The sequence below is a fragment of the Glossina fuscipes genome, unplaced genomic scaffold, assembly GCF_014805625.2.
Source record: "Glossina fuscipes isolate IAEA_lab_2018 unplaced genomic scaffold, Yale_Gfus_2 1, whole genome shotgun sequence".
NCBI classification, from domain to species: domain Eukaryota; kingdom Metazoa; phylum Arthropoda; class Insecta; order Diptera; family Glossinidae; genus Glossina; species Glossina fuscipes.
In genome coordinates this window covers 43,759,092-43,773,827 of record NW_023998415.1, presented here as the reverse complement: position 1 = coordinate 43,773,827, position 14,736 = coordinate 43,759,092, and the positions used below count along the sequence as shown (strand labels likewise).

Here is a 14,736-nt window from a genome sequence, read left to right as displayed (position 1 = left end):
AATTCATTGCAAGTCCTTTAAGGTGTTGCATATATCCGTATAAATTTAACATATACTTGTACTGTACAACTGCTTCGAGCTTAATATTTCGTTAAAAAAAACAAAAAGAAATAAATGAAAATAAAAACTAATGAAAGTAATCAAAGTATTTGATATCGTTATAAGTTTACATAGTTTCGTCTTTCAATTAAGAATAATTTGAGATTTAGTGAAAAGAAAACTTGATTTCCCTTAGATACAATTGAATAGATTTTTGCATTCAATTTGAAAAGGTTTTACAAATAGAATTGCGATTGAATTAAACATAAAATGTATGTAAGTAAAAATTGTTTGATATTCACTTTATCTCCATTTCTAACTAAATGAGTTGTTTTTTGCAAATCTTCGCAAAAAACAAAATCATATGCAAACAGCTCTTGTAAGTGTAATCCATGCAACTGTCAGCCTGGAGTTTACCTTCAAAATATGATAAACGTTTATGAGCCGCATCGTAGATACTCGTCATTTCAAGCAATTCATTAAAAGTATTTATTTACGCCAGTTTAATATCATATCCGCTGTTTCTACTGTTTAGTGGGCTGTTAAGAAACCATTTTTAGAAATTTTTCAAAATTCTCAAGTCTCAAGTTTTCAAGTATTTTGAAGTTACCTTTAAAAATGGCAACAAATCATACAACAAAGCGGTGCATATTTGACCCAAATCGGCCAATCCGAAGCATGTTAAATAAAGTCCTGAATTTCATATAAAAATAATGGATTTCTTTTTCCCCAAATTAATATTTGTTTATATTTAAATCAATGATAATTAATAAATGAAATGAAATGAAATGATATATGGAAATGACCGAATATATGGACGGACGGACGTGGGTGAACCGATTCAATAATTTTGAAATTTTATGAAACGGATTAATAAACCTGGCATACCTATTAGTGTACGGTAGTATGCATGAAATCTCTTTAATAAAATAAACTTTGCGATAGATGTTTGAATGTATGTGCTTGAAATTGTTAAAAAATTCTATTTGGTTGTCAAATAACGCATAACACATAACACATAACACATATGCTCAGTATGTTGTAAACGATACTGAATTCTTATATAATTTAGATTTAACTTGTCATTCCACGCACTAAAGTGACTTTAAGTGACTGCTTGATTAATGTCTTAAATGTGTTATCGTCTTGTGCTAACCGACATTGCCTTTCAGTTCATAAGGCTTTAGGACTAAGGATTTAGATTAGAAGCGGCCTTAGCGTCTTGACGCGCTTTCTCATCTTCACCTCCGATGACAAAACGATGCATTGCCACATAAATGCATTATTTGGTCCTCAATTTTTCGTTTGTTGTTGTAAAAATGCAAAATGCAAATATTCTCTAACCTGATGTTCCGTAATACTCTGTTCTATAATGGCTATGCCCTGTTCTGGCTTGTTCTGTCAACATAATCGATCCATAGAGCTTGCCATTCGCAATGTACATGAAAAATTCGGGTCAAAATGTAAAGGTGTTGCTGTTGGTGTCGTAATTGCAGAGTATTTCTTGGAAATGAAAATGTAATTGCAGTTAACGTGAATGGAGAACGCTACAGAAACATGATTGCAAGTTCATCTTGCTGTGCATCTCGTAACACAGACAATTTATTTTAAAGAGAAAAATGCAATGATACCGTAACCTTCAGAATCGCCGAGATAAGTTGCGACAATGCGATAGAAATTTGTTTCTTTGACGTTTTCCATTAAGTCCTACCATTAAATCGTTTCCATTAAGATCGTTTTGATCTTTTTTTACCAAATTCAAAATCTGTAACTTTTATGTCATCGATGTTCATTAAAGTGTTCAATATCCTATGAAGTATAAAGTAAGAGTAATCTAATCGATATGTTTGTTCGGAAACTATAGAAGACAGACAAAAGTCCACTATTTCATAATAATGAAAAATAAAAAAATTAATCATTAAAAATTTTCGAAAAGCTTTCAAGATGCATATGCTTTTCTTTTAGAATTCCGTACGACATACTTGCTGTAGTCCATCATAGTTCTGATATTTAAATTTTAAAAGAAACAAATCTCCTATCATTGTAGTCAGGATGAAAGAAAATTAGCTGAGATGTTACTTATTTTTCACATCTCTCTCATCCGCTTGGGTTCGCTTATCATTTAATCGCATGCGTAATATCGGTTCCCGTGTAGACTTCGAATGCGAAATGGGTATTTAAGGATTCGTTATGTTCTTCCTCTACCTTTAGTTTCGTAATTGCTGCAAAACCAACTGAAACTGTAGTTATGCTTAAAGGGCAAACAGTAACAATAGTTACTAGCTGGTGTAAATGAGTAAAATAAGAAAATATGCTTTTTCTTGTACATACAAACACATACATACACATAGCATGGGATAAAACAGCCAGCACAGATGCATAGAAATTTTACTTAAAGCAAACTTAACGAGTCGCTTAAGAGACAAAAGCAAGGCAAAGTTGTTTTTATGGTGTTGCAGTAGTAGTTGTAGTAATGCAATGAAAAAGAGTTAGAGGCACCTTTCTTTGCCATGTCTTTAAATAAATTAATATGAAATAAGACTGTAATTAAAAAATGAAACAAAAAACGAACGAGAGCCGAGTCATTAAAAAAATGTTCAAATAACTGACGCAAATAGAAGCAGTAGAAGCCTATACCTCTTGGGCCAATTAAAAATTCTACATTAGCTGAGCTCAATTTTTCACATAATAATAACGATCGTGAGCGTTTAATAGAAAAACATATTTGAGTTAATTTATTTTGGGCGCAAACTCCATCGATTATATATATTGTGAGCCGTCAGTTCAGTTCAGTTCAGATTTAAATGATTTGATATTGAAGACAAGCTATATGACGTTAAACATACGAAACAAACGAATAGAAATGTTACGATGGATTGCGACAGAATTTTTTATACCCATTACCATGGTCCAAAATACGACTAAGAAAAAAAAGAAGAAGGAAACTATGCTTCATAAGATTGGATTTTCTCATATTTTTGTCGAATAAAAGTGGAAATTTATAACGGTTATCTGCTTTACTAACGACTGACTAACGAAAAAAGGAAACGCGGAACATAAGGGAGTTCCAAGTTTTTGTTGCTTTGTCGGTGTATCCTTCGACCGGCTTGGGTCATATTTAAATTCTTTTGCAAAAGTTTTGGACGATATCTGCATGTTTGCAAGGCCACACCACAAATGCTGCACCTTTGGTTAGGCGGACAGATGGATACAATAAACGAACAAAGGAACATAGTTAGATGTATTGTGAATTTAAGACTGATTAGGAATTTCTATGCCTTGTGGTAGTATTTGAAGTTTGCTTCTGGGCGTTAGAAAGATTGTCACAGACAGACAAACGAAATTTACATACACAATGATATTAGGATAGTAGGTATTCGTTAGGCATACGTTCAAGCATTTGTACGCTTCTCTGCTGTAGTTATATAAGCAAAGAGCAAAAAATCTCCTTTCTTTTTTGTTAAAATGAAAAACAGAGGTGTTTTCAGCTTTCGCGGTAGTGTAGGTGCGCCCCTTTGTCTGATTTGACTCATTTGAAAAGTGTGCACACGAAGTTTAAATGTTTCAGGCAAATTTGCAGCCGTTCTCGTCATGTTTGCAAACGAACTTAACGCTGAAGGACAGACGGATGTACTTGATATGTTTTGAGAATTTATGGCGCTTTTTAGACGTTTTACGGCGTCTCTGAAAACTCCTTCTCCCACATCCCCCATCCATCGGCAAATGGATACTATAAACTGTCCTTTTGATCTCTTTATTTCGTTAGAAATTCGCGATTAGAAAACGCTAACCGATTCCATATCCTACGAGTTATCTTAAATTCAAAGTTGGCACTCAACTCATATATTGAATCATCATTTAATGAGGACAAACCGTATCTCGGATTTTAAGAAGCTGATCAACATTATTTTGGTTATGCCGTTATTACTCAACGTTAATGTATTGCTATTGTAAGCCCAATAGGTTTCAATCTGGGAGCGCTTTCGCCTTATGAAAATTGATTAATACGTAAAAATCTACCAACACTGGCAAACGGATGTGAGTTAATGCGTATTATAGTCAGTGTAAAATTGATAAAAGATATACATATATAATAACTCCATTCTTCCTTCAGGGCATCCCAATGGATATTCCACTTACAGAGTTTCATAACTCCTTTTGGCTGCTCTGTACGATGCATAAGAATAATCTTTAACGATTTGTTGTTTGATCCGTTAATGCCAATGTAGTGACAGTAAGCTCGTGTGCACGTCGGTATTGTTTTAATTTCGCATCAATTGTTCCCTAAGATTATTGAGTAGAGTGAAGTCAATTCTATTTCATTTATGGGTAAATCCTTGTGCTATAACCAATGCATTAAAAAAAAAAAATTGTTTTATTTTTCTAAAACGCATTGTGAGGTAATTTTCCTAGTAACCTTCAAAAATATTCATTAAAACTATTCATAAAATGTACATATTCTTGATCATATCTATCAATATCAATATATTTCTATAGTACTCTGATAAATGCCATCAGAAATAAGGAAATTAATGTTTAAGAAATCAATTTTTGTTATTAGTTCATCTGATCCGCATGAAGAATTAGAGAAAATAGATGCTAAGAGATGTCATTTTCAGATGTCAGCTTAAAGGGATTTACACGAGAGACAGAATGAAAATCATTTTTCTTTCTTTTTCTCTGCATTTTGGGAATAAGAATATAAGAAATATTTCCCAGGTTCACAACGTCAATGGAAAGCACGCACGTGCAATTTACAGTCAAAATACAACTCTGACCGAATAGAAGAGAACAGTGGCTTTGCAAAGATGATAGGACTCTCGCTACACATTATATCATGGAACAGCATTTGTATCGGGACGACGAAGCACCTTTCACTCACTTATTGTTATTATCATTATTATGACTATTTTTCGTATTTTTCTTCTTTTTTTTTTCTTCTTAAATCGCGCGATTGAATCCTATCGTGGAAATCAGCTTCAGTATCTCATGCAGTATGATGAATGATATCTCTCTTAATTATTTAGCGGTAAACATAGTAAAATGCTTGATGTTGCTTGTGATAAATGACAAAACAGGTATTTTGTCACATTTTAGCAACACCGAACGCAATAATTAAAGGATGCAAACAATTGTAGTTTAAAAGAAAATGCCGAAAATGACGAAAGTACGAAACGGAAAAGAAATAAAGACTTCCATGCGTAACACATATACGCAGTGGTGTATAAATGAACAACATAATGATTATTTACAAAGCATTAACGGAAACAGTTATAGCGTTTTTTTTGTTTTTTTTTTTTTTTTTTGTTATTCAAAGAGTTCTTTAATACCGGGTGAGAGAAATGTTATGAGATAACGTTATAGCGAGAGTTTCGGAAATGTGTAGAGTAAAAGTAGAAAAGAGAATTGAGAAGTCATTAGGATGAGAGTGTTAGGTTAAGCTCTTTTATTGCTCTTTATGACTTCACTAGCACTTGTTACCATTAACACCTGATACGAAGTACCGTGTACCGGTTAAGAGTCCTAATAAGAGTAAAGCTTTATTGGTTATTACAAATAATGAAAGTGTTTAATTTCTCGCTCTCTTTCTTCATATTAAATTTCTCTATATCTCTTTCAATAATCAGCGAATATTCGATTGTATATGAATGCATTCTGCATATGCACTCTTTCTTGCAATGTATAAATAACTAACTGTTCTCTTCATATTTTTTTGTTATTGTTAATTTGTTGAGTTTCAAGGAATATATTTTGCATGTCCCTGTTTATCCTGAGTGTAGGTTGCTGTTATTTGTTCCTGCCCGTTCTTAACACATTTTGTTGTCGATTAAGCTTCTTGCGTGCAAGCATCATATATATACATGGCGTGTGAAGCTTATTTCAGGCATAACATAACACTGGTTATGTTTCATATCATTTCATTTTGCTGGTGTCGTTGTCAACGAAATATAAAAATACCATGATTCGTAAGGTTTTTGTTAGTGCTGTGCATTGACTTGAAGCTGTGATGACGTAGTTGTGTGCTCCTCTATACTACTGCTGCTCTACATATACATTTATATACATATTAAACTACTCTCTATACAACATTATTACTTTATACACTCGTTGTTGTGGTTGTTGCTGCTAACGTGTTGTGTTTACACACACGGTGTTTTCTGCTTTCTCTATACAAAACGTGCACCATAAGCATTAATAACGATGAAAAGGAAATAAAAAAAAAAAATAAAAAATAAATAAATAAATAAATAAATAAATAAAATAATATTAAAAAAGTGAAAATAAATAATAAAAAAAAAAAAAAAAAGAAAATCATAATAATAATAATAATAGTAATAAAAAAAAGAAAATATATTACAATTCAAAGACTTTAAAAAATTAGTTAAGTGAGCTGTGAAGTACTAGTATTGGCGTTTGCGTGTATGTTCTTAAACTTAGTCAACCGTACATTTCAATAAGCGTATGCTTATATGAACACATATACATATACATATTTACATTCATATATACACACGAACGTACATGTAGATACAAACACACACACACACACACACACACACACATATATATATGTATACATAGGTATTTATGAATTATATACTTACACCTGCTGCCTATCGAACAATCATCTGCATACATCATCTACTTTTTAACAAGTGTTGTCCTATTTTGGAGAGTGTGATGATGTGTATGTGTGTATATATATGATGCACAAAATTTTTGCTAACAAAGAAAAAAAAAAAGAAAAAGAAAGAAGGGGAAAAAAACACTACATTTATAACTTCAACAACACTTTTTGTTATTATTTATAAACAAAGTTAGTTGGAATTGCGAGAGAACTCATACTTCAACAGGTTCTCATAAACGTCAAGTGGAATTTTTATGTTTTTCTAAAAAGGAAAACCAAACAAACTAAACAGCAAACGAAGTGCTTTTCATATACCTTTGAAATAAAACCAAATAAAAAAAAAAAGAAAAACAAAAAGTAAAAAAAAAAAAAATTCATTTCGTTTTTCTTTTACACTGAAACATTCATAAAATCAACGTATACCTTAATAGTTACACACGCACACACACACACACACATGCATACTTTGCGAAAGAAAATTTTCTGAGGTGCTCGATATTGTGGCGCTTGATTGATTCTTGCCTCAGTTGCAATTTCTACATATTTACACACTCTTATACACATATTCGCACACACACACACACACACACATATATATATATATACATATATATATATAAGCATATATATAAGCATATATATATATATATATATATATATATTTATCTATGCATATATATATATATATATATTTATTTATTTATTTATACATACATATATAATGTATTATAATATAGGAAGAGAGAAAAGAAATTTTCCAATCGAGAAACGAGAGAATGGTTGAAGAATTTTTAGAAAAACTACCTGAAATTGATACGCGTTATGAGGTAAGTTCGTATATTTGCTTTCATATTTTTCACATTTTCTCATAAATTAATTGAGTTCAAGCAAAACACTTGACGTTTTACTCTAATTAAAAATTCCGTTGAATTTCTAATTGGTTTTTGTTGCTGTTAGCAAAAAACCCTATTTTTAAATTTATTCAATCGAAAATCATAAAAATTGCGATTTTTATAGAAAAGAAAAGAACAAAATTAATTCATTTCATTCATTTCATATACATATAGATATCTATGATATATATATATATATATGATATATGTATGTTTACAAAAGAAAAAAAACCGAAAGTTGTTTATGCCCATACTTTAAAAAGCAGACAGTCTGAGCAGCGAATAATAAAGATTTACAACACACACACACACACACACACACACAATACTAATCATTTATTTGCCTTAACTATATTAGACGATATTCAAAATTTCCATTTCTTTTCTGGTATAGGATATCTTTAAATCATAACATTAGAACGGTACTTAAACCGTTTAGTTTGTACTTGTACATGACATTATTCATCCGTAATGGGCAAATGCTTAAAAAAATTTTTCGTTCAAGTACTTGCAAAAAAACCCGAATCAAGCAGCTTCGGAAAACAATTTATGTCAATAAGCAGGCTTCACTTTGTTGCTTGCATGGAGTTAAAAAACTAACAAAAACAATACTGGCTGAGGCCTATTTCTCTTGCACCTAAGTATAAACATAGCGTGTCATTAAGTCACTAAGTCACTGAGTCAATGTATACTAATTTACGATGGATGAGTTTGCAAACAAGCCATTGTCTAAATCTTTATCAAATCAAATTATATTCGCGTCATTCGAAAGCTGCTAAGATAGAATTGGCATTGCAATAACATTTGACACGTCAGAGATACTTGATTTCCACACATTTTACACATTTCACATTAAATGGCTACCAACGCACGAACATGATCATGATACAAGGTAAACAATCAAAACTCTCGCATCTGGGTCCTCAAACACCGAAGCGAAGTACCTCCTTAATGGCAGCGTATCACAGTTTGTTCGATGTTGCATACATGTAGACCAAAGGCAACTCCACTTACCATTCAATATGTGAAGAAATAACTTCATTACGTAATTGCCTTGAAATGTTACAACTCACTGTCAAGCTTCTGTCAATAACTTGTGAAACACTGTTCCCAAGTATGCCTAAAAAATCAAAACTATTTTAGGAAACTTTCAAGACTCAAGTAACAGTTCGCAAGACGCCTTGCCATTGCGATTATGATGTTTGTACTGAGGCTACTTTTGTTATTTTCGATATGAATGAAAAAACCCGAACTTTGTTGCTTTTGATGGGAAAAAATTCTTCTCGACCATAGCAGATGACATCCTAAAGATATCAGAAGGGCCGCATATATAATATATTTTGTTTAAAAATTTTTGGCTCAGAAGATTGCTTTTCGAAGGGATAACGCGTTTATTGACTCAGAGTAGAACAAAATCGCGGTATCACTAGTCGATCGCTACAATGGGGTAATTGCATAAACTTTAAGTTCAACTTTCAGCTCCATCCACAGCATTCTTCTTACTGGACCGCAGTGACTGCTATTGGTTTTTCAGAGAAATTTCGTTCAAATGATAAGATCGCTTATTGCGGAATCTGAAGCTAATTTTGAGAGTTTGAAAAATCGTTTTGTGAAAACATATGTTTTCATCCGGATACCAGGATACCAGGCTGATGCAGAGAAGAAGTTTTTCTCTTACTTAGTCACGATTGACTGATGAACTTTTTATTCTCTCTCTTATTTAAATCTGATGATCTTATTAAATGAAATAAATGTACCTTACATAGTTGACAATGAAAAATAAAATCGCTTATCGCTCATCATTGTATGAAAGTAATTTCATTGCTCAGAATGTCTGTCAAATGTCGAAAACGTGGTTGCAAACATTGCGGCTTTTGCCACATAGTTGAATATACTCGCATAGTGATTGATTGATTGATTGATGATTGAAATGGCATACGGGTTTGCACTTTATTACAATAAACTACGTTGAGTGTGAACATTTTTACAAAATAAGTTAGAAAGTTTCATTCGCTTTTTTCACACGAATTCAAAATACACAAGCGCTGAAAAACAAATGTATTCTTAATGTACACTTGAAATAAATATAAAAAAATTTGTTCTATACATGAAGAAGCATACCATACATAATGGAATTCAAAATTCGTTAATTGATTTTTTTTTTTTTTTTTTTTTTTTTTTTTTGTAGATATCCCATACCACTTGTGGTATATAGGGTATATCAAGTTTGGGGCGGATGTATGCAACACCCAGACGGGCTTGAGACAGACCCGTCGTCTTTTATTAGACCGATCGCTTTCGAATCGTATTGTGGCTTGATTTAAGCGTGTCTGTCCGTCTGTCCCTATTATTTCTTTTTCTCTGAGATAATTCGATGAAATTTGCTACACTGAGATCTTTTGGCCTAGGGACGAACGCGGTTGGAAACGGTTCGGATCGGGCCGCTTTCTTGAACATGCATAATATACAACTTTTCGTTTGCAAAGTTGTTATATGAATAACTATGCGGTGGTGTAGGACATTTAATGGTGTGCCCTGGCTCGTAATAGTTTTTTCACTAGTTTGTTTATTTATTTTTTTCAACAATATTTCGGAAATATCGTTACTACAATCTCCGTAAAATATAGAAAAACTTCAATGAGCCTAAAAATGCGAGACTATCTATCTATTCTTTACTTTCTTTACATTATCGAAACAGCAAATACGGAGACATACCGAGAGACCTTTTTAGGTATACTTTCAGGTGATACCTGAAGTTCGATTTGGAAACGGAATGGATTCGCTGTGAAATCAACAACGATCTTTTTGATATTTATGTCCATCATCTATTTACTAACTGAGAGTGAGATATGGTTGTCAAATTTCTTGAGGAATGTTTATTAAAATTATAATATATTTAATTACAATATCCCTGCCTATTTTATGCACAACCTTGATAAAAAAAAGAAAAGGCTCATGAATTCTGAAGTAATGATATATGAATCTGATCTAAGTAAAATCTGGATATTGAAATATTTGAACCAAGTTGTGTGTGAATTTTCTATTGTTTACATATTTTATCTAAATCATACTCATTTCTCATTTGGATGAATTTTGTCCGATGTCCGCGAACAAAAAAAAAACCCGAAAGAACGAAACGAAGAAGCGAGTAAAAAAGGTGGTTTTAAGTTTTCCTAAAGAGAGAGAGAGAGAGAGGGAAATAGATAGATAGATAGATAGATAGATAGAGATAGAGATCGAGATAGACTGGTTTTTATGCCTTCAAGAAAATAAATTTTATTTTGCTCCCCGATGCTGATAATATTTTATCAATAGACACATAGTTTTCTCCCATTCTACGGATGGCACGGCTTTCAATAAAGAGTAAAATATTCTAACATTCGTGTCTTGTGAGTTTGTAGAAATGACATTTTTTTGTGGCCTTAAAAGCTATTACTTGATTATTTCGCCACTTGTCATTCGCATTGGATTAGAGTAAGCTAATTACTAACTATCAGAATGAGAAGAAGAGAAAAGCATTTAGTCTCAGTTGAATGTCTTCCTTTATATTATTATAATTATAATTATAATTATAATTATATAATTTATTGATTTATTTAATTTGATTTATTATATTACGTAATAAAGTAAAAGTGTTATAATGAGAGAATTTTGAAATTTTAACTTCGTTCACATTAAGAATCGCCCGCTTCGATAGAGAGAAAACTTTGCATTTTTTTATAGCATAGAATATTATGGTATATTTTTATTGGTTATAACTAAAGTAAACTTTCGATAATAAATCATCGATACATATAAACAGACGACTGCATAACTTGTCAATGAATTGCATTATCAGTCTGTCTGTGTCTATGTTTTGCCCTTTGGCAATGTGCCGAAGTTCATAGAGATAATATCTTCCTGTGTAAGTTGGTGCCTTTGTTGGCGTTCTATTCGTTGTTCTCAACAAGTCTCGCAAGCGTAATGGGAATGAATACATAAAACACATGTTTGCTTTAAGTAAATCTTATTTTAACCCATTTGAAAATGCTTTTCTAGTTGCTAATGCATTTTATATAGGGGGTGGGGGAGGGGAAAAACATGTATATACATATTCATATAAATAACATATATATATATATATATATATATATATATATATATATGCATGCACTCACACATGCAGATTTCTTTTCAAAATATTAATTAAAATTATGAGTAACTGTACACACATTAATATAAATAATAAAAATGTTAATGCAAGCTACGACTTACTAACACTACACCTTCTCTATAAGAGAGAGAGCACGACGTGATTATAAAATGGAAAGGCACGCAAAAGGGCGAAGTAGGGCGTAGAAATGTTCTAAAGAAAGTTGTACTGTATATGCGTTTTTGCTTGAACACACACATATAGTGCAGTGAACTAGTCCAAGTACATTTTTTTTTTTTCATTTTTTTTTTACTTTTTTTTTTTTTTTTTTTTTTATTATTTAATTTTTTGTTTTTTGCATATTATAAAGTGCGGAATATATTAAGTCTTTATGTCGTTTATGTTAAGTACATGTGTTTGCAATAAGAGTGCAGTAGAGAGTTAGTATTTAAATTTAATGATGAAAAAGGAAAAGCAAAAAAGCGAAAAACACACAACAAGTACAATAACACAAAACGATGTAGGCTTTTGTGCAAAGAGATAAATGTATTTAAATATAATACACAAGACAAGATCCTTGAGACTAGAATTTTCCTTAAAATGAAAGCGTACGAGAGGTGTAACTTCTCCAGCGACTAATAACCACTTACGCGCATTTTAGTTAGCATTTGTAGTATTTTTGTTCTCTCGAGAAGGCAAATAAATTATGCCGCACAACTTATATTAATATTCAACACAAATAGTAAGCAAACTACATTTGCGATCTACTTGTGCTCGAAGCACGCCTACTTCTGCTTTGTTCGCGTTTGCTTGCTTAGGACAACTAAATTATTCGATAAGAGAACTATGCTTTGCTAACTACCGAACTGGACTTTGTTTTTACTAATTTACACTACGCTACTCACTTAAACTTGATTAAAGGCAGGAATTGGTTTTGCTAAAATCTTGTGTTACGACTCCAACATACTTAGGGAATATATGAATCCTTTCAAGATGAGAGTAATGAATTTTTCTCTCAAATCCTCTTCATTGCCCTCCACCCTCACTGGATATTTCAAACATCTTCGCTTAGTTAAGTCATTAGTCATTATCAGACATAAAATTACTGAGAGCTGTTGGTATTGGATATTTTCAATTTACCTCTTCACTCATGGAACTTGAATGGAGACTTCAATTATTGTACGCTAGTTTTTCCTCTTAACTTATCCTCGCAAAAACACTGAACTGTTTGAGGCAAATGTTAATATCGTGGAGAGCCCATATTTTCAAATGATAAAATTGTGTAGTCAGAGGATGTACAGCATCCCACAATTGATTAAATGATAGCTTTAATACGCCTCCACACTTAGATTCGAGAAAACAATTTACTATATGTTTAAAAGTTTACTGCGTGTAGTGCTCGGGAACTTCTATTACAACGAAATTTATAAGACATTGTTAGTGATTTCTGCTATCAATTCCTATTACGTTTAAATCTATTGCACATGCGTTCAACAACCACCCGATGATACTCTTTCGATAGAAAAAGGTAGACCATATAAAAAATTTAAACGCAACGATCCTATCCTCAAATGATAATCGCTGCGCGCTAAATCTGCCGAATACGGCAGCTTTCAAAGCAACTCGAACTGTAATTCGTGCATTTTTTTCATGATAGCCTTGATGAAAGAGGATTCTTCGTTTTCCTTCTCCTTTGTCTTTTGTCGCTTTTCAAGATGTGATTCAACATAGATTATACTATGTGCATTCTAAAATAAAGACGGCATAACCTTTCCAGTCCAGATTTTTTTGCGCTTTGATCAGTTGAGTCAATGTCCCTTTGGCTGACTGCTGATTTGAGTCTGAAGTGCAGCGATGAATCCATGCCTCATCCATTGTCACCTAACCATTGTCACCTTTCCTCTAAACAGCGCTTGAATGCATCAACGCGTTGATGCTTTTGCTCAAAAGTAAGCTAACACGATATACATTTCGAAGAGAGCTGTCTTTTGAGATGTCAGCTGTCGCAAGCCACATCACTTTTCGATCTTTCAAAGCGATTTTTTGCACTTTTTTTATGTCCTCTGGAGGAGGAGCTGGCAAATTGGAGCGACATGGGGACGAGAGGAAAACACTTCTCTACCGTTTGTATCGATGGAGCGGCGTTCAAAGAACACTTGTCATGAAATTATGAAATATTTCGTTTAAAGATTGACACCACTTGAAAATCATATGAATAGTGACGACATTTATATGTCATGTTACCTCCTATAAGTAGCAGACGAGTGCATAACTCGACCTATAGGATTAAATCGGCTCAGAATCTTATATTAAAGAAGAATGGATGTACGTTAAGGAATTTCTTATGCGTATGTCTATCTAACTTAATATATCCCCATCCTACTCTGTGTACAAGATATAACACTCTATGTGGTTCTGGCCGCTACGATGAAAATAGCATTCATGTACACATGTCCTAATACCAATTATTTACGTAGAACTGTCATAAAAAGCCAAAATAAAAAATAAAAAAAAAACATGTAACTTTTTTACTTCACTCGCATCAACTATCAATTTCGCTTAGATTTTGAGGCAGCGCTAGATGCGCAATATTTTTAGTCGTTCGTCTTCATAAACTCTGTTAGTTGTACGGAAAATTTCAGAAGCATAAGCAGGAAGGAGTAAGAAATTTTTATGCCTAACACTATGAGGGCGAGCTGAGATGTGAAAATGTTGTCCCTTTACTAATGGCAAAATTAAATTTTAGAGTTCATTTAAGGCGCTGTAGCTTTTGGTTCTCTTTGCCGCAATCATTGTTTTAATAATGCGCTCTAATAATAAAAACATTGAAAATGTTTTACTAAACAAATAGCGGTTAATTTTATCGCGACCCCAGTTGGCTACCCAATGCATAAATATTTAGGCGTGCGTATAAATGTGTGGATCTGCGTATATGCATATATATATATATATATATATATATATAGATGTGTGTTTAGGTACATGTTGTGAAAATATTTGTTAGTGTTATGCCTATGCCTATGCCTGTGCCTGTGCCTGTAACA

General features: G+C 32.5%; 1 protein-coding gene across 2 annotated transcripts in view; it reads left to right on the top strand.

Annotated features, from left to right (window-relative positions):
• Nucleotides 1-6,364: 6,364 nt before the first annotated feature.
• LOC119632684 (band 7 protein AGAP004871-like) overlaps nucleotides 6,365-14,736 on the top strand; it is a 71,433-nt gene continuing 63,061 nt past the window's right edge. For both annotated transcript variants that reach the window (XM_038025713.1, XM_038025712.1), the window contains exons 1-2: nucleotides 6,365-6,459; nucleotides 7,405-7,494. In XM_038025713.1, coding sequence (XP_037881641.1) covers nucleotides 7,444-7,494 — 51 coding nt within the window. In that variant the 5' untranslated portion in view covers nucleotides 6,365-6,459; nucleotides 7,405-7,443. The remainder of the gene's footprint in view (nucleotides 6,460-7,404; nucleotides 7,495-14,736) is intronic.